At 37.6% G+C, this 26,705-nt stretch overlaps 1 protein-coding gene across 1 annotated transcript; it reads right to left on the reverse strand.

Annotated features, from left to right (window-relative positions):
• Window positions 1-154: 154 nt before the first annotated feature.
• On the reverse strand, window positions 155-25,456 carry LOC113770651 (protein FORGETTER 1). Its single transcript, XM_027315178.1, is given in 33 exon segments — window positions 155-939; window positions 2,383-2,494; window positions 3,433-3,561; window positions 6,562-6,664; window positions 6,782-6,835; window positions 7,561-7,679; window positions 7,773-7,850; window positions 7,917-8,040; window positions 8,120-8,231; window positions 9,786-9,906; window positions 9,990-10,077; window positions 10,185-10,280; window positions 10,574-10,680; window positions 10,833-10,968; window positions 11,053-11,150; window positions 11,295-11,388; window positions 11,519-11,691; window positions 11,771-11,841; window positions 11,945-12,070; window positions 12,196-12,295; window positions 12,378-12,521; window positions 12,618-12,746; window positions 13,705-13,786; window positions 13,867-13,927; window positions 14,496-14,628; window positions 19,878-19,955; window positions 20,152-20,333; window positions 22,623-22,699; window positions 22,863-22,993; window positions 23,071-23,244; window positions 23,386-23,451; window positions 24,658-24,996; window positions 24,999-25,456. Coding segments are annotated over 33 exon segments (3,801 nt in total). The 5' UTR covers window positions 25,131-25,456; the 3' UTR covers window positions 155-907.
• Between the last annotated feature and the right edge of the window lie 1,249 nt (window positions 25,457-26,705).

Consider the following 26,705-nt stretch of genomic DNA (forward strand, 5'->3'; position numbering starts at 1 on the left):
TTCGAATGTGATCTAATATTTTTGTTTACCTTTTCCTTTTTTCTGGTATTAAAATCAAAGTTCAAAATCAGTACAGCTTACCATGGTGGTTCTACCACTCCAAAAATCCAAAAATACTTGAAAAAATAATGGCAACAATTTCTTCTCCACCTCATAACGATTAAGTAGACGCGTGGCAGTTATCATAAATGTGCTGGAAATTCCCAAAAAAAAATATTCGGAGTTCTAGAAGCAATTTACAGTGAAGCACAACTCTGGTGTATAAAAAGTTTTCAATGCCACAATCGATGCGCGATTTACTTGGCTAAATAATAACAACCCCAAACTGCCTGAAAAATGGTTGAATTTTGTACACCCAACCGAAAAGTAACCCAAAGCCCAACACAATCTTCAAATTAGTGGACAAATTGGGCGGGTTTGTGGATTTGGGTTTAGACTGCCAAGCCTAAAATACTTCTCCTGAGTTGAAGCCATACTACTATACATAAACGATGAGCTACAACACACCCACAAGGAAAGGCATTTTCTATCAACTGCTTTAGCTGCAAAAGCTAGGCCTGTGTCTGATACATTACACTTGCAATGTTGTCCAGAAACTCAACCAGCTATAGTTCACCCCGGCATTTTGCCTATCACGGTAATGCTTGTAACTTACAGAAACTATAAGCCCAAAATGAGCTCCTAAAAATAAGGATATTAACAATTACTAAGCCAGCGGAATTTCATTCTCTTGCAACAGGATCAAGAATAATTCACCTTTCACCATGAGTCACCCAGTTTTTCCCCAAAATATGACTGTTATTGCACATTGATGCTGCCGCAGGTTGCCAAGGGCATTACCACAAGAAATTGCTGGCAGTGACTTTGGTCATCAAAGGTGGAAAAAAAACTGTGTCATCAAAGTTGCTTAGTCATCAATATCTTGGACCCATGCCAAATCTGCCAACAGAATGCACCCGCAACATCATCATTTAGGCAAGGATCTTGCTTAATATGGAGCAAACATGGTTCGAGCATTGACATACAGACTAGCAATCATGCATGAAACAGTGCCATTGCCCAAGCTTTAAAGGCAAATGCTACTGCAATTTCTTATCCCTGATACTTTTGACTTTTCTAAACCAACAAAAATGCATGGTACTTATTAAACCAAAGAAATGGTTAGCTGAAAGCCTCAAAAACTCTATTACTCGAACTCTACTCCTCCCCAGGCATACTTATCTCAGACATGACATGACAAAGTTAAAGGGTGAAAAGGATGCAAAGTTTATATCATGGTTGAAGCCACCATAAGTGCATGAGTTGGATTTCAATTCTAACTATGTCTAATGTCCGTTTTCTTCCTTTTCCTATGTACATTTTTTACTTGTGCAGCACTCAAATGATTAACACAATAGTAGATATACAGATAAAAATATAATTTCCTCTTAAACATAAGACAAAATAATTTAAGCTGGTTTAAATTATCATATTTGCTTAAAGTGTTACTTACAAATTAGGATACAAGATGCACCCCCGTAAACATGCCCAAGTCTTTAGAGGTGTTGCCCCTTAGTTTCAGAAGGTTAATGAGTCTCACACCTAGACGGATACCTGTACCCAACACTGATACCCAAGTCCAGTGACAATGCTTAAAAGTGCAACACCTTTCTTCAGAGGAAGTGGTGCAAACCCATAGTATCAACTACCAATTACAGAGTGCCATCATATAAAATACTTGACTCCAGCAAAATATGGTAGACATTGCAGATAGAAAGCTAGTATTTGAAAAAAGTAGATTTATGATATTTCAAATTGAGTGCTAATAGTTTCTTTATTTTCAGGTGCAACTCGAGATAACAAGGAAACTAAAAAAATAAACCCGAGACTCTGCAGTTGGGTATCAGCCATCCTTTACGCAACTTTTTGGATACTTTCCAAATACCCAATCTGAGACTAAAGCCAGATGGCTTACTGATTATCAGAACCATAATGAAACATATAAAATGATCTATGGCTTGATAAAAGAAACAAAGAATGACAAAAGTAGAAACTATAAATTCAAATTTCTCAACGAAATCACATACAGAGAGCCGAGTGGTGTTTGATGATACTAAACTAAATTCAGAAGGGGAAAGCATCACATCATCCCCTGACATCCTATAGAAACCCTACCAAATCCAAAATTTATTCATATGACTCATTTGGTAATACAAGTGACAATTCACAAAAGCATCAAAGCTTGAAAAATGTGCAAAACTATTAATATTGCAGTTCATAGAAAATAACAGGATTAATGAAATACAAGTTTTTGCATGGTTTCAAAGATGCGCTAAAGCTTTCTCATTTCACATACTTTCATTAGCACAAAATACAAATCAGAGACAGATGAAGAGAACAGACCTTGAAGCACAGACTCAACTGCAGCATTTGGGATTAGTAATCCAACAATCCGCTGATTGTCAGTGGTAGTTTCAATCCGGACAACTCTGATCCGTTTATGGCTTTGCCGGGCCTGGAGAGAAATGTAATGGGGCTTCACTCACTGGATATGTCTTTCCTCTTTAATCACGTGTTTAAAAAAGGAACAGAAAAATGAAGGGCCACATTTTTGCTTAAATTTAGAGTCACAAGCAGCTTATTGCTTCAGAAGATGTATACACGCCCTATGAGCCTACCCAAAACACAGAGAGAGAGAGAGAGAGGGAGAGAGAGAAGCACTCAGCCAAAGAAACAGAGAATTAGGCAACTGACAATCTAAATTAAAAAGCATAGATGCTAACAAATTTAAACAGAATAATGCATGCAGCTCAGAACCGAAAACAATGAAAATGAGAATTCCTTTCCTAGGCCCCTAACTCTATCTTAGTGCTGGTAATTACAGGAAGAAAAAAATGTCAAGGATCAAGGGGAGACTAGGATGAGCTCTTGTGTAACTAGTCTGCAATACTCAGAAGCTTTCATCAACTATAACTAGGCTGCAAACTAATCGACGCTCAGTCAAAGCTCGACTCAAGCTCGAACTGGCTTGCCGAGCCAATCAAGTCGAGCTGAGTACGGAGATATTCAGCTCTTTAGCTCGTCAAGCCAGCTTGAATTGATATATTTTTAATATTCTTTATAATTAGTAGTGAACTTACATATATATCCCCAATATTTTTATTGTTTCAAAAGGTCAATCGTCTATTTTATGTACTTTAAAAAACATGAAAATCATTATTTTTTATTTTTATTTGAGCTCAATTAGGCTTGAACTTGAGCTTGACTAGGCTTGAATTTGAGTTCGAGCTCGAGTTCTACATTGAGAGCTTTTCAAGTTTGAACTCGAGTTCAAGCTTGGTGGAATTCAGTCAAGCTCGGCTTGATTAAGCCAAAGGTCAACTCGACTCAACTCAACTCAGCTCATTTGCAGCCCTAAATTTAACATGCCCTGAAAATCATGAAAAAGAATACCTGCTTGGAGAGAGCCTTCTCAATAGTTCCCCAGATGGGAAGAATAAGGCCACCCAACACATTTACCTCCTGCAATCTTCTGCCCACTGTACAGAAGCTCCCAAGCTTACAATTGGGTCCATGCATACACTGAACAGAAAAGTTGCAGAGACTCATATTAGAACTGTAACCAGTATATGTGCACACAAGACACGCATTACATAAAACAAGTACATAATACATATGCATATACACATTATGTGCTAGTGTAAAAAGATTTTTACATTCATAGAGTAGGAAAGATTAATCAAACATATATGTTTACAAATATATTATAGAACAACATGAGAAGTCATATTTGGAGCAGCAAATCATGCAACTGTTATGAACCACACCCTTAATGATCATAAGAAGAACTTGAAGTATATGAACCAAAAAATCACATGTAGGCTTTCCAAATACTTATGCATAGGATCTTCTTCTTCTGAAAGACTCACCAGATTACTAAAAGAAGCTGAAGTCCTATCCTTTAAGATGCTGCATGGCACAGCTTGAAAGTTGCCATTTCGGAATTAACGTTCACAGGGTACTGTAGCAGTGTGCTGCTTTAGTTATTCCAGGACTGTTTTACCAGTTCCTTGGTTATTCAATTACTTAAATGATTATTTCCTTTCCATAGTTGACTCAAGATCCTAAACTTACTTGCATTCCTATTATATTTGTTTATTGAAGAGCAAGAAATTACTAGTCTAGAATGAGGATTGGGCATTAAACATCTAGCCTTCTGGCAAATGAAATCCTCTTCTTTGACTTCATCTCATCGAACTTCAGCGCTGGTGCTAATTAGCCCCCAAATCAAGGTTTCTATTGGTTTTGCCTGAAAACCTAGACTTCGTTCATGAATTGAAGTACCCCCTTTTCACAGCTTTTGGTATCAAAGTGATCCACAGATTGTTAAACTTACATGCAGCATGGGTTAAGAGAGATAGAAGGACGTCTTGAGTGGATATCCAAACAGTTGGATATGCTCATGCATTTAGAAGCCAGGGAACTTCAGGATAAGAAGCAATTCAGCTATAACATATCAGAAACACTTGAAGGTAGTCTGAAAGTGAATTATGAGTCTACCAGTGATAAGTAATCACGAATTATCCACCAATCTATGACGTTTAACCGCATGATGGTCCAAGTGTTAGATCTGGAGATTCTACAACAATCATCAAAGCCTCTACATAAAAATCTTCACCAAGTCTATGACACAAGACCAAAGACAGCTCAACCAGTTGGATCTAAAAATGTTCTATGGTTCCAGATACAAAGCTAGACTATCACAATCCAAAAACAAGTTTGTCCTTCTGAACATTCATTCACTTCAAAATTATTCTCAATTTCCACTATTAGAAGTGAATAGATGTCTTCCTCACCAGTCAGTGCTTTTTAGCTGATAAAAATTTGAGTTATGGAGATTGTAACGATTTGAAATGGAGAAACTTCATGGAGGATACAAAAGTTCAACATTCAAACACGTCGATTTTACTCATTTCAAGGAGCTGTATGGTGTCCTTTGATGTTGACAGAGCATCCCAAGAAATACTTTTACCGCTTGGTTCAGCACTTCAAAGACACAATGAGGGAGTTTGGAACAACTCCAGTACTTCGCTACTGGCAGATTTTAAAGTAGAAGAAGGCATGAAAAAGCCTGTCAGGGCATCCTTTTGATCATGGAAAGCATACAAAACTCAGGGACAAGTTTTCCTCCAACCAGAGGAGAATTGATGCAGCATTTACGAATTAAAAGTTTCTATTCCCAAGTTTCTATATTCCAGGTTCTGTTGTAGAGTGGCCTTTAGTACTATAGGACTTAAATGATTATTTCCTTTCCTTGATTTAGGATCTTAGATTTATTTAGTTTCCTTTTATAGTGATTCTTGGAGAGCAAGAATTCCAATCAGTCCATAGTGGGGGTGGACAACCAGAGATCTAGCTTTCTTTTGTATTTTAATGAAATTATCTCCCATGAGTTGATCTCGTAGAACTTTAGATTTGGAGAAAAGTTTAATTTTTCATTCTAATTACTTTATTATTATTGCTATTCCCCAATGGGTCAGGTATTATCTAAACCCAACTAAGATTCATCATGTTTGTTTTGGGTTTTGGGTCCAAATTTTCAAACCCAAACCCTACTCAGATCCAGACCCTGTGAAAGAGATATGGGTCTAGGTATGGTCTGATTTTCCATGATTCAGATCCAAACCCAAATCCAAGTCCTACCCAAACCCATACAAATAAAAATGTTGAGCACGTGCAAGTTTAAATGTCAAATACAAATTAAAATTTTCAAGCAAATAGAATTACTTGATAATATTTCATGTTGTTCGTTCTTTATTACACCCAACATTCTTGATTTTTTTTTGGTTATTTGAAATTAGTAATTAGATTGTATTTTTGTTATCTTTGAATTCCATATGTTTTTATTGTTTTTTAACTTAATATTCAAAAAATTCACGTGGATGCCCATTGGGGTACCTAGACTCGGGAGGCTGGATCTAGATTTTCTTTTCCAAACCCATAAGGGTCTGGATCTGGGCCGATCCATTGACATGCATATGTATCACTTTTGAGTCACCGTTTCTGCAAGAAGGTTATCATCAATTTCAAGCGGACAAGTTTAGATCATATTGGGTGAGTAGGCATTGCTCCGTTGTCGAATTGATTTTACTTACTTGAGTTCTAACTACAAACTCTTCAGTTGTCACAGTGAAGTAATCCCAATCAACCAATACGGCGTAAATATCCACTTGTGAAAATACATGAGTTCCTCAAAAAAGAGGTAATTTTGGAAATTTATTGATTGTTACTAAGTGTGGTTCCTAGCACAGATGCACAGATGTACTCTTAGTGCTAGATATGGTCCATCCCAAATTCAACAATCAGAAGCAACTCCAATCTATTACTTACACACACAACCATCTAACAAGCAAAGGACTTCTGACAGTTATCAAATAATGGATGTTCTCCTTCATGTACTGGTCATATCACTTGTACCAATATCACCAAATCCTTTAATCAAACAAGAAAACAATAACAGATAACCAGCATGATAACTGTTCTGAAGACAAATATACAGTAACAAGGTCGGAATTTGATTACCTGCTTGGATGAAACATCATATTCATCTTCCCAACCAGTACAAGCCTTCTCTGATGAAGAAATCTTCCGGTACTTATCCTTTAACTCTGTAAGTGGCATCTCCCTGGAAGATGAAAGAACCAACAAGAGAGGGAGCAAGAAGAGAGAAGAGATATGCAGCTGATAATAAGAAATGTATATTGATCTGGAAAGTTATCGAAGAGAAAATTATTATTGTTACCTTAATGCCTCCCCAACAGCAGGACGGAAGATTTTATACAAACCAGAGGCAGAACTGAAACACAATAACAAGGCCATCAAATTGAGTTTCACTATGTCATTTTGATGGAGGATGTAAGTAAAGAAAAAATAAAGCCTTAATAAATAACCATAATCAGATTCTGAATAAATAAAAGGGCACCAAGGACTACAACTGCAAAGTGCTACATCGAAAAAAAATCAGACAAAACAAAGGCCTGGCCTTTTCCTAATCACACATTAAGTTCCCCCTGGGTTGAAGTGATCCCACGTGTATGCAACTCAAATAAATGGAGCAATCTAGTGGGCACACCTAATGGTAACTACCACAAAAATTTGTAACTTGTCCAGAAGCTTTAGTTATAAAAAAATTTCTTCTACTTAACACCAAATACAGCTGCAATCAAGCTGATCTGAGCACTCTTTTGATGATTTTGACAATTTTGTTTGCTCGATTTGAATCTGCCTTGGGCTCAATTATGAACCTGTCAAATTTGTGATACATTCATAAGGTGAAGTTCAAATTTTAACTATATCTACCAAGCTAGGGGAAGGCTTGAAAGTTTCTAGCTCTTTTCCTTTCTTGGATGTCTACATTGTAAAGGACACGCACTTACAAACCCAAACTTTCGTCTGTAAGCTACATTAACCCAAAATCGGTTAAGGAAATATGTGACAACTTGATTCAGAAAATGATGGACCACAATTATCAACCAAAAGTTAAGGAAATCCATAACTTCATAACAATGGGTCAAGGCGTACCCTTCCAATGCTAATAGAAAGTGTCGTCTTCCCAACCACTCCCTCTTAGATTCATAAAATCCATTGTTAGTCAGACCACATCCATCCTGTTGTCTCTCTTCCAGCAGTTTAGACGCAGACTGCAGTAAGACAAAATAAGACAATCAAACAAAATTCATATTGTATTTCAGAGAAGTATGCAGTATAAAATGGTTTCTGTATAAAAGTACTACCTCCCATGTGATCCCACGATCTAATGTAAAAGTAAACAATATAGTAGACGCCCCCGACATACTGTCAACATGAACAGTCTGCAAGATTATGGATGTTAAGACATGGTTAACGTTAAGCAATAATACTAGTAGGAGGAGGATAACCTTTGGATGCCCTTGTAACTCAACAGCATTGGCTTTCATATCAACAATGCCAGAGTCCAAATGTCCCTCAACACGTGCATTCTGAATGAGAAGATCAAGGATGCTAGCAAATAACTCAAACAGCCTGTACCCGCATCAAATTTACACCATTATAACAGCACATAAGGACATCGTGTTCCCAACTTGACCAGTCAACTACAAACCTATTTTGGATCTCAGGTGGAAGGCCTAAAAGGCGGTTGAGGAAGCGCCCAACATCATGCATATCTGAATCAACTATACGCCCAGAAATCTTCGCGCCATCCTTTCCATTACCTTAAAGCAAATGCAAGATATAACACTTCAAAAGGTTCTCACTGCCTACCTTACAAATTTTCTCATATTGATTAACTAAATAACTTAATAATTCAAAGAAAAAGGATAGAATAAGGTAGTGGGATAGACCAAAGATGAAAGAAACTCCTAGACTCAGACAACAGTTTGCTTAAACATTATAATTGATTTCTCTGCCGGAAAAAAAATGTGCACACAAACACAGAAAAAATTTCCATAAGAGGATTCTTAACAGGAAAAAAGAGGAATGTTAACAGTCTCAGATGCTGTAGTTCCTAACAAATGTCACCACATCATAGCCTGAGGAATTAGTTGCCAACTTTTGCTCCATTACAGCTTCTGGTAGTAAAAGAAAAGCTTTCCTGCAATTTTCCCCCATTGGACGCTAAAGTGCTTTCCAGGATTGCTTATGTTCTCCATTTCGTTCCATATTTTCATCAGTGGTAAATGATAATAGATACTTGGCAAATAAGCCACCTATAGACTCTTTCCATATCACACTTTCTTCAAATCATACTCTCTCTGTCTAACATGAAATCTCATACAAAACCGTGAATTTTTGCCACATTAAGTTGTCTTCTTCTATATCAGTGTCAGAAAACCTCCACAATATTGCTCATCCTAGATGTATTGGTATAGTTTCAAATCATGCATGCATCCTCCAAAAAATCACGTAGTTCTATAACCCAATGATTGCTCCTTTCCTCAAGTCAGCTGCAGTAGCAATAACCACATAAATCTATGGAAAATGATCTCTAAAGGTTTTTTTCCATATAAAAAATTCCCCAAACCTTTTCCCAGTAAACTGCCAAGCTTGTACACTCTGCAACTCTAAGTTTCCAAATCATCCTTCACTTCCCTGCACATCGCCATACCTTAAATAAATCAGCTGTTTTTGCTCCCCAAATACCACATTTTGAATCCATACCTACTCCCTGCACATCCCCAAATACAGTGTTTTAAGAAAAAAACACAGTAACAACCACCTCCCTTCCCTGAAATGACCTCATGGAACACCCTTGCTTTCCTGATACTCTCAATTATTAATAGGAGATTCAACCCTTATACAATTAACCAGATAGCACTTCTTTCCAACCCATTCCTGTAAGAATCTAGATTAAAGTCGCATAGCTTTTGCCTGCTAATTGCAGGAAGACTGAATTTTTTTTCTTTTGTTTATTATGAAATAAAAAAGTTTCTTCCCAGATGAAAGCGGAGCAGACAAGCAGCATCCTATTGGTCTTCCCATGAAATCCAACCAACAAAGAAACCTCGAACCTTCAAGGATCGGTTTTTTAACCAGGTATGGAATATATCATCAAAACCTAACATGACGACATGAACCACAACAGAGGGGTGCCTGGTTTACCAATTCATTTTCATCCCACTTAAGGAATGGAAACTCACTTGCTACTTGTGCAGAGACCGAAAAACAAACAAGACAAAGGAGAAGACCTGTTTGTTATGGTAGAAGTAGGTGAAAGTTTCATGCTTATTTGCAACCAATTTGACAGGGCTATAGGGCTGAAATCTTACCAAGAACTGAGTCTCTTATTATTCCAACAGAAACAAGAGCAGCTTTCCCCTGCAAAACAAAATCTTGGATTGCATCTGGTTTTCCAGACGAGCATCCAGGTGGTACAACTGGCAAAGAGTCCTGAAAAGCAGAAAAAAAATTCAATAGTTACTTGAAATTTCCAACTACCCCAAAATAATACTATGAAATAAACTACAAAAAACCTGCTCCATGATTCCTCTGTACAGCATCATCAGAGCTCTCTTTCCATATGCACTATCATAATTATAAGCACTTAGAGTTGGGCCAGCCCTATGAATTTTCAGCAGCATCAGTGCTAATAGTTTGATAGAAACATGTATCCAACATATTAGTTTCTTAGCCTATTAAACATCCGTTAAGGACAAAACAAGAGTTACCTGCGGTCTCCCTGAGTAAGTGCTCCAAGAGATTCCAGTCTCTTGGCAACAATGGATGCAAACCTCCGTTCACCACCAAGATTCGTAAACAGTAGCCTGAAAGGTAAAAGGGGAAGTGGCTACCAGATAGTTCTTGTACGTGAAAGGAAACCAATTTGAAAGGGAAATGGAAAAGAATGAAGACTTGAAAGCACAAAAAGAATTAGAGGCCATGTTAAACCATGCATCATACACCACATTGGCCATGCCATTGCGGTATATCAAACTGGTGCAGTCATTCACCATGTTGTTTGGTGCTGTTGAGCAATGCACTATGCACATTTAAGCAAACTGTGTAGCTATACGGAGTGCTATCATACTGCGAGTTAGATTTAGAATCTGATATGTACCTATACTCAGGTGCAGAAGCTTGATTTGATCGGTGAGTCCTGCCAAACTGTTGAATTGCACGGTCAGCACTCCATGGTAGTTCCAAAGTTAAATGGACCCTTCGTTTCTGTTGGAAAAAAGACCAACAGGCTTGTACACATGAAGACAAAAGAACAAGCAAAATTCAACTGAAGATAATGAACCATGATGTGGTTCAGTGATAGCAGAATTCTAATACTGGAAAATGTCCACAGAATCAATGAAAACTTGAAAATGAACCTGATTTAGGGCCCTTCTATCTGCTTGCAAAGAAACACCAGCTGACCCAGCTTCTGAAATAATAGCCACCAACTTTTTCCCATTCATAAACAGTTGCTTCTCATGCATATTAACCATTTCCATTGTGACATCCTTACTGAAGTAATATAAATTCACATAGAACCAATTCAGCAACCACAAGATGAAAAGCACTGAAAAGCAAAACCAAATCAATACTGACGTGTTTCGAGCCTGATAAGTAACACCCTTTCCACCAGAGGCCCTAATAAGCATGCCACGCCTTCCTGTAATTTCGGCAACTTTATCAGGGCCACCAAGCTGCATAAGAATTAGAGGTCACAGGAAGAACTGAAGGACAAGATGAAGAGAAAATTAACCCAAAAAAGGAAAAGGACAGAAGATAAGAGTGGATGAACTCATGGTGTTGGTTATACCAATGGGAATTAGCATCTTTTATCTAACCTGATCAATAATATCATCCAATGGATTATTTGGAAGATCCAAAGAACGAATTAATTCCAATATCTTTGTTCTACGCTCCACAGCTCCCTCATACCTGAAATCATTTTTATCAGCACGTTGAAAAACCTATAATATCGGGAAATAAAAAAATACAAGATATTGTTTACATGCAAGGGAAACAAAGAGAAAATGGATATTTGGAGTCATTTCACAAACATGAAAACCTTTTCAGCAGTTCTGCAAGATAGGCGTGTCTTGCTTGGAGATATTCCTCTGTTTTTTCCTTGCATGAATGACAAGACCAATCACTGGAAACTGTTTCCATAACAGGTGGAACTAAGCAGGCAGGATGCACAAGCTGGCCACAACAGGAACACTGTAGCAACTTCTTCCTTTCCTACAACAAAAATGAGGATGGCTATGTAGCATAAGAAGAGACATTATTGAGATAAAGAAGAGAATGAATGAATGTACACCTCTTCTGAATTGCAGATATCACAGATCTGAAACTCATCATCAGATTCAGTAGATTCTTCTTCAGAGTCAACTACAATAGTAATCATGAATCAGTCATACGAAATATAGCGTATGAACAATAAAGTAAGCACAATGCATAGAATATGAAATATGTAACATTTTAATTAGCTTACTTTCTGATTCTTCGCTTTCAGCATCACTTGCAGATTGCCACTTAGCAACTTTCCTTACTCTCCCTCTGAAAGAAACTCCAGGAGTTGCTGAATGCCTCTTCCTTTGGAGCTCCTTCACACTTTCCTCTAACATCATTAAAAGTCAATCGCATAGGCAACAAAAGGTGCAAAATATTCCAATAACCTATTGAAGCAAGCAACATTTTGTAAAGATCTGATAAACAATAGCCGTACAGAAATACTATTCATACCTGGGAGTGGTTCAGGCTTTTCAGGTAATGGATAATTTTCTTCCACAAATTTTAGCAACAACTCTCGAGGCCCAGAAATAAAATCATCAAGTTCAAGACCCTGTATAAGCACATATTTGAACAATGGGAAAATCGTGAACATGGTCAGGCTAATTGTAAATTGCATTGAAGAAATGACGCACATATTTTGAAACGGCTTCTTCAGTTCGAGCCTCTCCAGTACTCTGCAGGCCTATGACCACACACTTCTTCTCTGCTAATGCTTGCTTAGCTAGTCTTACCACCGCAGGCACCTTAGCTGACATACACACGTGCCTAAAGAAACGCTATGACAATGCAGAAACTTTCCTTCAACAAAAGTCCACAAGTGAAACTAATCTTTATGAACTATATTATTAGCCAAAATTCAAGATACTCAGTACCTGATGGTTTGCCCAATATAATCTCCATAATTGACTTGAGTTGGGCTTCTCAGTAGTCAGAAAGGCACTAGCTGACATCAATTCCACTCTCAGCTCTGCCCAGAACTCAGCCGCTTTCTTATACATTTCCTAGGAAAGTGACAAGTGAGAAAACCAAGGTCATGCAAAGCCTAGTCAAAGAACAAAAAGACCTTCTTCATACAAAGAAAAGCTATTTTCAGTTGGTGATGTTTGTTCACACAGATCACGAAATGTCCATTGGTCGTTAAAAATTATCCATACTAATCTGCACATGTCAAAAGCATGGTCACATAATTGGGTAAAGAAGCAGCAACTATGACTGAAATAATCAGTGTTTTTCATGAATTTCTTCCAACAACAATAAGGGTAACATAGAAGGAAAGTATAAGCTTTAAAGAGATTCCAAAGACATTTCAAAAATTGTTAATTTGTATCGTCCCATACATATAATATCAGTTGAACTGGCACTTTTTGTAATTAGCAGATGTAATTGCACTCCATTTAGTGGATCAGGTGGAACTTCCAGTGAATTTACATATGGAATAAAATTGTCCCTCCAAATACACATCTATACAAGTCTTGCCTCCTCAAGTCCAAGTGTCTGTGAAAAGAAAGGCCAGATCCAAGTTGTTCAAGAATTTCAAGTGCCCTGTCATCTTAAAGGCCGGTGACAATAATTGGTCTTCTATGTGGTTTAATAACAGTGATAGACAATAGACCTTTATATAGTATCATTAAGCATCTGGCAACAGAATAATCCTAGTCTCAGTCAAGCTCCAGTGTTAAGACACCAGAAAAACTCCCCATGCATCAAGGACAGACTGAATAGTAGGTATGACAAGCAATAAATGTGACCTTCCCGTTGAGCAAAATATAGCTACCAAGGAAATGAAATTACCAGCTAAACTGTTCAGTAGAGATAATCATATAATTTACTTTCAATATTTAGCAGCAAAGGCATAGGGTTACCATTCTGATATCAAGATGGCAAAATAGTACTACTAAGCAACATTAACATGTAGGATGTAAACGAAGGGCTCTAATTCTGCTGAAAAATGCACAGTACCATCATTTTCGCCTCTAATGGTACTTCAACAACTTCAATCTCGGCACCGTTGTAGCTCAGTGTACGACAAACATACATACCCCTAGAAAGTTTACAACAAGGAATCAAATCCCCTCGTAGTTTGAAATGTAAGTCATCCACAAGAAAATTTGAAGTCCAAACCTTGCTTTCATGTCCATTGCAACAAGCTCAAGTGCCCCAACTCCCCCTTTCTCCATAGCACCTGAACAGAAACCAACTGAAACTTCAGCAAATATTACACATGCATGAAGGATTGTACATTATTAGCACGAGCTTTTTCCTATATTAAAAAATTTCTCTAATAGCTGATATCTAAATTATGGCCTTTCTCATCCCTTGGAAAGTGACTAATTTACGTGCTTCCAATTTCACAAATCTTCCAATATGAAATACAGAGACATCGCAAATGATCCCTCAAAACTTCAAGGATGCAGTCTAGAATCAATCGGTAAATGTGAAGGGTTAATCTTTACCACCATATAATGTGATGTAGACAGACGACAACTTAACATTTATAAGCTAAATAAACGACAAAACTTAGAGAAGGGATCCGGTTTTGATGACTCCAATGGATGATTTGACGAACTCCAATGGATCAACTACTTGTGTGACTTGAACATGAATCATTGGATCCTATGTTCGCATCATAATGCTTTGACTACAACATTCCATCGATCCCTCTCTGTGCATATCTTCAATCACAAGCAGTTCGATAATATACAGCATAGGATTCTTTAAAAATTGTCTGTTTCAGCAAACAAAAATCGCACCTAGAAAATCACGGAAGCTAAGAAAAGAAGTTCCAGCTCCCCAAAGACCCAAGCGAACCATATAGCCCATATTGCGAGGTTCTGAAGCACCGGTTGCTGAACAATAAATGACACGAGCTTGAAGAAGCCGAGCCTGTAATATATGGTTAAGACAACAAATTAGAAGTCAATTTAGCTCTAGTGGCTCATTAGAGAATCTTTACACTGACAATGTATTTAAAAAAATTATCTAATAATTTTTGTGCCCGAGGTGCACAAATTATTGTCTGCAGCAGGAAACATTCATGATTACACGTGGGTGATAATACACCTGAATTAGCGAGAGCAAATTCTCTAAAATGCAGATAACCAGGAGATGAAGCATTGTAGACATGCAATCTTAATATCTCATGAGATGCAAAAGAGAAGACAAACATAAAAGTAGTCCCACTGGTTCTCTTTGTTAGATCTTTCAATTCCCCTTTGGATGGCAACCTAGAGAAAAAATATCTTTCATATTTGAAATCACAATGATAAAGTACAAATTACTTCACTACATTAATAGAAATCAAGGTTGCATTGCTAGATTTCAGTCTTTAGTAATTGTAAACCTGGAGCCAATAAAAAATGGATTTAAAAACAAAAATCAAATCTCATATACTGGGAATAGGGGATCAACATGATCATGATTAAAGAAACAGAAAAATAATTTAAAGCATCACAACTTCTTTTTAAATCCATTATTAACAATTCAGCACCACTTCTCCAACAAAAAATCAATTAGCGGAAGTTTGAGAAACCCACTTGCACATCAAAGATTCTGTTAGATTATTTTAACACCAGTACTCCTGGAATGCTCGATGTGTGTACAATTATCATCTTAATCAACATGAAGACAGCAGCTGTTTTAAGTTCAATAAGTGAAACCCAAATTGGAAGTGAGAATTGAGAGCAAAGAATCAACTCTGGTGCATAGTCTGTTTTGTTTTCCAGGAAGGCGAAATCGAAATGGAAATGAGATGCAAGATGGAAAGTGATGTATTGAAGTACACCTGATTAGGAGGTTATTGAATAGTGGAAGCCTGGCTATGGAAAGAGTAAAATGGAGGCAGTTATGTAGGGTTGGGAAGTTTGGCAAATAACATGTGGATGTATGATGCTGAATCTTGAAATGGTATATTTGGAATAATAAATAATGACACAATTTTGTAACACCAAACCCATGGCTCATGCATTATATGTAGAGAGAGATTTTTTCCCTTCTTCTGGATGGTACTCGAAAGACTGCACGTAGCAAAAGAAACGACATGCAACCAAATTTGGATCCTCTTTAGTTTAAATTGAATGGAGCCTGGCAGCATTCAACACCCCCATTGGCATTTAAACCAATACTAAAGTCAGCTAGTAAACTAATGTTTCCCTCCTCCACACATCACATAAATGATTATCTCTAGCTCCTTTTACACCTATTACCGTTTGTGTTCTAGTATTCCATCTAGTCCACTTACTATTAGAAGCATTGTCCATCTTTTCTGCAAAGGAACCAATTTCAAATATGACCTTGAGTAAAGCATATAATATGTAGATAAACTGATTCAAAGAGAAAAGAGGGAACAAAAAACATATAAAATAATTCTTTAAGTTGTTACTTGAACTTTCAATGAAAAATCTACTACAGTTTGTTATGACTTCGCAAGACCCAAAAAGTATAATGTGGCAAGCGTCACTTCTCAAACAAGAACATCAACATAGAAATTTTGTAACTTGCCTCGCACCTTAAAACCAGCACCTCCATATTCATAAGTTCGAAACCCCTAAGCTCAGTCTTCTTACTAAAATTTCTTATAATTCGAAATGCTGGTGAAAATATCTTCTAATCTAAAGTATTTAACTCAATGCAACTCGTTAAGAGAACTTTCACACAATATGAAAGTTTGCAAGTGTCAGCTTCTAATCATGAATGCAAATCAGTTAGATAAGGCTTCTAAGATGCTCAACCTGAAACTGCTGCTTTAGTTCATTGTCGATTTGACCTAATTTATCAGTTCCAAACCTGACCTTCAACATTAGCTATCATCAGTAGCATTTAACAACCATGCTCTTAGCAACTGCACCCAGCAATCAGTCATCTTCAAACCTAACTGAAGTAACCTCATCGCAATTCAGGACTTAAAGTGCAATGGCTTTAACTACCTCCATGTATCTGCAGAAGTTGTTTCAACTTTTCTACTTACAGCTGATAGTAGCTAACCCATGTGGCTTCAGAACAAGTGAGGAGAAACAATTATACGCCAAAAATAACAATATAATAAGTGTAAAATATAGAAAAGCGCCCTGCAATTAAGCAAACCTACAGAAAAGCCCCCTAGAGTTTCAAAACATACACTCCGGTACCTCGTGGTCTGAACTAATTTAAAAAAGCTACAGAAATCATCTAAATTAACGGGTTTGAAATACACACGCCTCTTTTGCGAGTATTTGTACAGAAAAAGCCCCCTATGGTTATAAATCATACAATCTGGTACCTCATGGTTTGAACTAAAGTGAAAAATCAACAAAAAACATTTAAATTAACGAGTTTAAGGGTGCTTTACCAGGAAACATAGGCTCCATTTGGATTAGCTATTTTTGGGGGTGTTTTTAAAAAAAAATTACTGTAGCAGACTTTTTAGAGTATATTTTGGAATATTTTTAGAATATATTTTGGAATATTTAAGAGTAGTAGAGTTTTTAGAATATATTTAGGATATTTTTTAAACATTAAAAAAAATTAAGACTACTTTTTAGAGCACCTTTTAGAATACTTTTTAAAAATTTTTAGATATTTTGTCCTCAGACTTGACAATGACAATTGACAATGACACACAGCACTAGCTGGTGATGGAAATGGGCGTACGGTACAACTCCAGAAATTCATGGCTGTGGTCTACACTGGGCCCGCCACCGTTCTGGTCCAACGCCAAACGGGTTAACCACGCCTCCTTCTTTCTTCTTTTTTGTTTTGTCCGATTTCTTCTAATACTACTTACTACCATTCTTGTTCACGGTTCCCGTTTCATGCCAGTGACCCTACCCACTCTACAGCTACCACCATGTATTTCCTATGGCTCAGTTTTGAGTCCTATGACACCTGCCCATATTATTTATTTATTTATAATAATAGAAAAAAAAAAAAAGACACCGTCAATTCAACTGCTCCCCCTCTCTGATCACACCGGCCACCACCAGAGCAGGAAGGAAGGGGGTTGGGGAAGGGAGGGGGGCAAGGGAGGAGGGAGGAGGAGAGAGTACGGAGGGGCTACAGTGGATAGTGATAAAAAATATTAATAAATTTTAAAATTACTTTAAAATATATTACAAAACAAAAAACACTACATGTATAATGAAAAGTTTTTGAAATACACTAATAATGTTGTAGTAGTATAATGTTTCAAAAACATCATTAAAATTTAAAAGTACCTAATCCATACTACTCCGAAAGTTTTGGTAAGCACGCTAAAATACTACTAGGTTTGTTTGGATAGAGTATTATTTGGAATAATTACTGTAACACTTTTTATGATGTGATGTACGTGAAATACAAAAATGATTGAACATACAAAAGGGTTAGTTGAAAAATGTGTTTATAATATAAGTAAAATATTATTTAAAAAATTTTGATATTCAAACAAACCCAGCTAGCTAGTAAATAATTTTTTTAATCAAACTTTTAGCTGATATACCTATTAAACACCTTAGAACTCATAAAATTCTCAAAAACAACCCAAAACTCCCAAATGCAACTCACCTTTTTTTTATACACAAAATAAATAAATAAAAGCTCCTAAATAAACTCGCCTTATTTCTATACAAAAAATGAATAAACAAAAATAAAATAACACCCTCATCTCTTCCTCCACCACAACCCCCACCTCTTGCCACCACCATTCTCCACCTTCCACTGCCATCTTCCCTTCCATCACCACCCCCTTCCTCTCCTTCTTCCTCCTCTCCCTTCTCCCTCCCCTCCCCTACACCCTGCTCCCTCTCCTCCCCTCATGGCCACTTACCCGCATCCTCTCTCCTTCCAGCGACCATAGCTAGTCACGGGAGAGAGGGAAAGGGGTGCCGAGAAGGGGTCACGACCAGATTGCCCGTTCCCCACAACCTCTCCCCTCTCTCATGTGACAGATCTGGTCACGGGAAGGAGGTAAGGAGATGTGGAAAGGGGGCCGCAACAAGAGGGGGTGGGGGTGCAGGGGAGGGAAAGGAGGAAGAGGAGGGGGAAGAGAGTGAAGGAAAAGGGAAAGGAATGGGGGTTGTGATGGAGGGGAGGGTGGCAGCAGAAGGTGGAGAATGGTGGTGGCAGCAATAGGTAACCATAGGGACCTTTTCTGTAGGTTGGCCTAACCTCAAGGTTTTCTGTAGGTTTGCTTAAGCATGATAGTTGTTAGAAGGTCTTTTTTTGCTTATATATATTAGGGTAATTGTGTCATTTCGTCCACCTCCATTAGTTTTGACGATTTCCGTTGCTGTTTCGGTAAGGAGATGTGGAAAGGGGGCAGCAACGAGAGAGGGTGGGAGTGCAGGGGAGGGAAAGGAGGAAGAGGAGGGGGAAGAGAGAGAAGGAAAAAGGAAAGGAATGGGGGTTGTGATGGAGGGGAGGGTGGCAGCAGAAGGTGGAGAATGGTGGTGGCAGCAATAGGTAACCATAGGGACCTTTTCTGTAGGTTGGCCTAACCTCAAGGGGTTTTTCTGTAGGTTTGCTTAAGCAGGATAGTTGTTAGAAGGTCTTTTTTTGCTTATACATATTAGGGTAATTGTGTCATTTTGTCCACCTCCATTAGTTTTGACGATTTCCGTTGCCGTTTCAAATTAGTTCAGACCACAAGGGGCTGGAACATATGGTTGGCTTTTCCATAGCACAGCTTAATCACAGGGGAATTTTCCGTATTTACCCTAGTAATAATAAACAGCTTTCAAGCAAGCGAAACCTAAAACTGGGAACAAGGATAGGCAGCGAATGTTATGCATTATATACTGCAAAGATGAGAAATCTAAAACTTCAAAGTAGCTCAATTAAAAGCAGCTGGCAGAAATTGCATGTAGGTACAAGGAAGAACACTCCGTATAACATCTTCTGCTTTTAAACAAGAAGATCTGAACCACAAGAAGCAGAAAAGAAGGGTGTGGGATATTTGGGTGGATATGTATGTGTTTTTTGCAAGCATTGTGAACATGTGTGACAGACTGCGCCACAGAGAAATACAGCTTGCAGTGCCGGAATTTCCTTTTTGACCAAGACATAGGACAATATAATTACAAAGCCAATATCTACAGTATATAGAGTTTGATTATAAAAGGTTAGCACATAAACCATTGCAAGAAATACATGATTTCAGTCACTTAGTTTCAAGGATAAACCTGAATCTCGAGAACAGCCTCCCCCGTGCGTGTTGGCTGGCCTCCTGCTTCAGGGACCAAATTTTTCGCTTTGTGACACTGCAATAAGGTGGTTAAACCAGATAGCATAAGACAAACCGGACATGACATTTTTATCTTGCATGATTCACAACAACTGCCCCACATTTATGTCCTGAATATGCAACAATTGTACACTAACTAAAACTAAGATAAGCATATAAACTTCAAACTGGAAACATTCATTTTTTTCTGCATTACATGGAATGCTTTGTACCTCATCAAAAATAATCAGACCATCATAGTCTGGTCCACACCATTGTACAAGCTGCTGCAAACGAGTACGACCTTTTTCCGATGATGCAATGAGGCTGCTGTATGTCAAGAATACAACTCCTTCCCTAATGCCAACAGACTTTGAATCAAGCTTAGAGTAAGGCAGCTTGTTCAAGGCGTGCACTACAAAAGTCAAATGAATGAAACTTAGCTTAGAAATACTTAAAATGTCAGCCAAAAACAGAAAAAAGGATCATCTTGAGACTTCTTCCTACTTATCAAGTATGGGACAACATCACAAAACCGATTAAGTTTGCAGGTCAATAAACTTAGTCTCCGAGCAGCATAGAAGAGCGATAAAAATCCGTTACAATTCAGATACATAAGTTGTGCATTTATATAAATAGATAAATTCATATATACATACATTATAGGCCAGCAACTGCCTTAAAGCATGTTGATCAGGTAAGTGGTCCATGTTTTTGGAACATGTGAGATCTAGAAGGAAACCCTACTAAGCCAACTCAATGTGCTATCTTGATCGAGCAAATTGACCTTGGAAGCAAGACTGCATCAATGACTCTAGCAGCCTTGACATGCCCCATTCCAACTTAATGAACTTCTCTACCGTTCAGTCCTCATGCAACAGATAGTAAAGCAGTGCCAGATACACTCGTAACTCCCATCATATGAAACGGGTTCACTTCTGGCAATACATGGTAGATGTGCAATAACTTTTCTATCCCCAAAAGCTAGTTCAGTCAATTCCAGGTAAAGGCCTGCATGTTCCCCAAGGGAAGAGGTCCATGAATATCTTAGAAAGGGGCACGAAAGGGGCGTGAAAATCATATGAAACGGGTTCACTTCTGGCAAGATATGGTAGATGTGCGATAGCTTTTTATTCCCCAAAAGCTAGTTCAGTCAATTCCAGGTAAAGGCCTGCATCTTCCCCATGGGAAGAGGGGCATGAATATCTTAGAAAGGGGCACGAAATGGCCGCAGCCACCCTCACCCCCCCTCTCTCCTCCCCTTTCTCCCTCCTCTCACCACAGTCACACAGCCAACCCCTCCCTACTCCTTTCCCTTCCCCTCCTCCTCCTTCCCCCTCTTTCCCCCACCACCCCCTCCTCTCTCTTCCCCCTGCCGCCCCTCCTCCTCCCTCAGTCTGGTCGCTCGACAGGATCTGATCTGAGGGGGAGGGCGAGTGGGGGCAAGGGAAAAAGAGAGGAGGGGGTGGCGAAGGAAAGGGGAAGGAAGGGAGGGGGATAAGAGTAAGTGGTGGGGTGGCAGCAGGTGGAAGTGGAAGGGCAAAGAAGGCAGTGGAAGTGGAGATGGCAGATGGAGTGGAAATGATTAGGGAGGTGGTGGTGGAAGAGGGAACGGGGTGTGTGTTTTTGGGCATTTTGGGGTCACTTAATGTGTTTTAACAACTGTTGCTAAAATTTTAACAAAACTTAGTCTACTAAAAACAGGCAAAAAACACACCTACCAAACGCACCCTGAGAAACCACCACAGCTTTCTACTTAACAGAGTTCACAAACTTTGAATTAAAAATAAAAAAAAAGGTCTATTTAAGTGTAATGTTTCTATAAGTTGCCTTTTACGGAAGGCATTAGACTAGTGTAGCACAAACTTTTAAAGTTATGCAAGAGCATAAAGAGGAGGCAGATAAAATTAGTCATAAATCAGGACTACTGATACAACACCCTCAAAAAAAAATCTACATAAGTCCAACCTTAAAGTAGAACCCCAATACTATTATCTGAGCAATCAAACAAAAATGAATATAGTATAATTCCAAACCATTACAGTAACTCAAGAACTGTAACCCATAAACAGCACTTCTGTGCCGGAATCAATTCTTTAAAAGTTGATATAAAAATTCAGCAGATGTTTTGTTTCCTATGATCAAATGGATGCCCTAACAAGAATTTCAAATTCTTTTTTTTTTCTTGGCATCTTTAATAAATAACATAAACTAAAGAAATTCCAATTCAAGCTTAATTCCTGCAAGCTGAATAAAGCACTGAAATCTATCGGAAGATGTTCCAGTATTTAAAAAAAAAAAAACTGCCTCTTCCAGAGGAATACACTGATAGATTAAATTCAGCCTTTTTTGACATCTATTGTGTCTTTTCGATGGGGCTTCTCCACATCAAACCATACACCCTCACAATCTGCAATGACCTAAAGTTGCATCAATGACAAAGCATCTCACTGCTAACAAATTTTCATTCAGAACTGAATTGTGTATCTTCAAAGATGCTCTCAGCACTGGCAAACTGACCAAATGCATCTTTAGATTGACAACTACCCCCATTAAGCATGATACAAAGTGGTGGGGGAATGGCCTAAAGGCAGAATTATATCTTCAAAATCCAGAGTTTCAGGTTATAACTAGCAGGATTATAACTAGCACATTCTTTGCTTCCAAAAAAAAAAGAACTGATACTATGACAGTAACTTCCTACCTTCAACGCAGGATGCCCCCACATCGTCTAAGTCTCTCCTTGCATCGAATTTCAAGTCTGAACCAACAGAAATCCACCTGTATGCAATCATTTGAAACAGGGACTACACCGTGTGAGTTTCAACTATATGGCAGCATTGACTATCCACTGATGAGATTATAAAACAGGGAAAAAAATGAACACAATCTACAGCACATTGAGGCATGATATGTGAAAGAATTGCTTAAAATAAAAGCTTACAGTGCCTTCCTTCTCTGGTGGTGCCAATTCTCCCATATTAACCCAGCTACTGTCCTCCCTTTGCCCACTCCAGCACCATCTCCAACAAAAAAGCCTGCCCTGGAGCCACTTGGAAGGTGCTGAAGATGTCTCTGTTATGAAATTACCATTATATGGCAGGTGACATTTAAATGAAATTTTGATTCCAAATGATGAACTGACAACAAACCTGACAGGCATAAACCAAAGTCTCAATCTGCAAACATGATAATGCTTTTGAGTTTTCCAGGTCATCCTTGATTGTGAGATCATAAGTTGGTTCAGGAGGCTGAACTGCAGATAATGATGATGTCTCCACCACAGGATCAGGATGGGGTGGACCAATTGACAGTTTTGGAGGCCGCTGCACAGAACTCAAAGTTGAAAGAATATTGAAAATGGAAATCTTAAGACTGTTCTTCCTAGTTTCCAAATACCAAAACATACAGGTGAATGCTAAAATGATTGAGGCACAAAGACGTATGAGAAGGATGAGAATAATTACATAGTCGGTGAATGTTTCCCCAACCATACCACCTTCATCTTCTTCTCGTTCCACCTCAATTGCAACCTGAAAGGTTTTACCATGGAAAGGAGATAACAAAGTATGAAAATCTTCAACTCTCCAATTTTAAAACATTCTCCATGCATAGACTATGCAGTGTCACTTCTATGGAAGTAAACGGTATCTCATTTTACATTCCAATTAAACCCTAACCTAGGGCATAAACTAATGACCTTTTCTTTCATTCTTTCCAGTGGCCTATCAGCCATAATCTAGAATGACAACATTTAACAACAAGAGGGAATACATTTTTTCAAGTGCAAACTAGCTGGCAGATCATTCCCGAAGACCTTTTCATGCCAAATCTGCAACTACTTGGGTGGCATACCAAGCTAACAACTTTTTGATTTAAGCCACTGGTCTAAACTAATGAACCAAGTCGTTACTCTCATTGCATCCAAGTAATAGAAACTATTCAAATTGTCAAAAAGCATTCAACATGGGAAGCATTGGGAGTTGCAAATACAACCACAACCACCTTGCTAGTCCTGATCCAAGCAGTTCAAAATCAGACCTAAGCAAGAAATGTAGAATTCTAGAGGTTGCTCCATGGGCTCTAGATGTGTTTCCCACCCTTTATGGACATAGCATAAAGACCTCTTAGCATTTAGTTCCTACGTTTGAGGTTAGCTACCATTCTGATACCATGACAAATGAAGCGGCCAACTTGGTGCTACTCTTCAACTTAACTTCAGTAGCAATTTATCTAAAGGTCTTATTGAAACATGTTTACTAAATTCAAGCATTGCTTAGGTATCCCAAGACAGACACTTTAACACCTTTCTAGCTCTGTCACATTTTACAAGCAAAATTCTCTCCATATAGATAAAAAGCATCAAAGATATACTAGGCAATACAAATAATGAGAAGGTAATATGTGATTAAATGGCTGCAACATGTCTCCTAAATTGCTAAACTTACAAGCACTAAGTTCAAATGGACTTGGATGCACTAGAGTTAAACAATGAATATATTCGGAGCATGTGTTTATCTAGATTTCATATCAACGTGTTGGAAAATGATATGGGGAGCAAAATTAGGCTGAAGCAAAGGTCTAGCATCTGGAAATTAAAATACGGGTGCTTCAGAGTGGAATAGTAACATCACACATCAGCATCAGTTTTGTACTCCACACCATCTGCTCATCGCTGTTGCCAGAGAACCAACAAAGTTTCAAAATGCCAGAGAAAATAGGAGAGGAAAAAATAAAACCTCGTTGACTTCTTCAGGGGGGGGCGGTGTAGGCAAAGGAGGAGCGCCCGGGAGAGGCGGAGCAAAGAACTGCCTAATCTTGGAGAGATCAACAGCAAGGTCGACCCCGCATTGAGGGCAATTGAAGCGGGAAAGACCGTGGGGGACGTTGAGTATGGCTTTGCAGTGAGCGCAGGGGAGCTGGATCTTTGTGGGATCAATGCCGTGGGCAGCGGCAGCGCGCTGCTGTTGCTGTTGCTGTGTAGTTCGCAACAGCTCCGGGGGCAGCATCTGCGGCAAATTGCACTTAGGGCATACGAACTCGGTCAGGCCGGCACCCACCGTTAAGATCATCTTGCATCACCCGCGCACCGCACTTGACAACCGGCGTCATTGGCACCAGCCTGGATGACAGGCAACGGTGGTAGGGATGGCGGAGGGGGAGGCGGAGGGGGGGAAGGAATTAGGGGAGGCGGCCCGGACGGCTGCCCCATTTCCCAATCTTTCAGCTAGTGCTCTAAACTGCAATTGATTCAGTAATCACTATCAAATAAAAGGCTCGCGATTAGCAATAATCATACGCGTTACTAATCCACGGCAGACGCCAAAAAATGGTGAAGAAGGTACTAGGATTGGATTTTGGGTTGTTGAAGCTCCCGGTACTGTATCAATTATGATAACTGAACCAGGACCAGACCAGTGGACTCCAGTTTAACGCGGACAGAGGGCCACGCCCATACGAGACCGAGCTGTTGTTTGGGTTGGAGCGAGCGGCAAAACGGGAAAATCATACGCGGCGCTAATGTCGTATGGACAAAATTTTTGATCTTCGGGTATCATGTTCAAAATCAGGCGCCAGACCTCGTAACTCCCAGTGCTTCTGCATCTCCATCTTTTTTTTTTTTTTAGCAAATTGTACAAAATATCACTAAACTATTTACTTTGATAGCTTTTGATTACTTAAACTTATTTTAAGCCAAAAATATCACTTAACTCTTAGAGCAGTAATTTTTATGTCATTCCATCCAAATTTAGGGCTCCGTTTGGCACCTGAGTTTTTTTTAAGTTTGTCTAAAATTTTACTGGAGATCACTGTAGAAATTATAGAAAAACTTTTGGCTCCGTTTGGATTAGCTGTTTTTTGAGTTGTTTTTTAAAAATAGCATCGTAGCATTTCGTTTTTGAAATACAAGTCCGTTTGGATTAGTTGTTTTTGGGGTTTTTTTTCAAAAACTATATGAAAGATTTTTACTGTAAATGTTTTTTGGATTATTTTTAGAGGTATTTTTAAAACATATTTTTGAGTATTTTTATAATTTATAATTTTTATATTTTTATATTTGTATACATTTATGCATTTATAATACATTTATAAATATTTATAAATAAATATATTTATATATTTATATAAAAATATATAAATGTATTATATTATATATAACACATAATATAAATATATTTATAAATGTATATTATTATAAATGTATAAATTATAAATGAATATTATATAAATGTATAAATTAATATATTATAAATATATCTTAATATTATGTATAAATGTATTAATATAATTAATATAAATGTATAAATGTATTAATATTATGTATAAATGTAAAATTAATATTATGTATATTAATATAAATGTATAAATGTATTATATTATATACAATACATAATATAAATGTATATTATAAATATACATTAATATATATTATGCATAAATGTACATTTATTTAAATGTATAATATATATAATATATTATATATATTATATATTATATAATTTATATAATATATAATATTTATATAAATATATACAAATATTTTTTAAATAAAATAAAATATTTATAATATGTATAAATAAATATTTAATAATTAAATATTTAATATATATAATATACATTAATATTAATTATAAATATTATAATATTATAAATACGGTGTTTATATAATATTTCAATTTGTAATATTTATTGTATATTTCATTATATAAATATTTACATAATATATAATTTATAAATAAATAATATATAATTTTCAATTTGTATAATATACATAATACTGTATATA

This window comes from Coffea eugenioides, chromosome 5 (assembly GCF_003713205.1).
Source record: "Coffea eugenioides isolate CCC68of chromosome 5, Ceug_1.0, whole genome shotgun sequence".
NCBI lineage: Eukaryota > Viridiplantae > Streptophyta > Magnoliopsida > Gentianales > Rubiaceae > Coffea > Coffea eugenioides.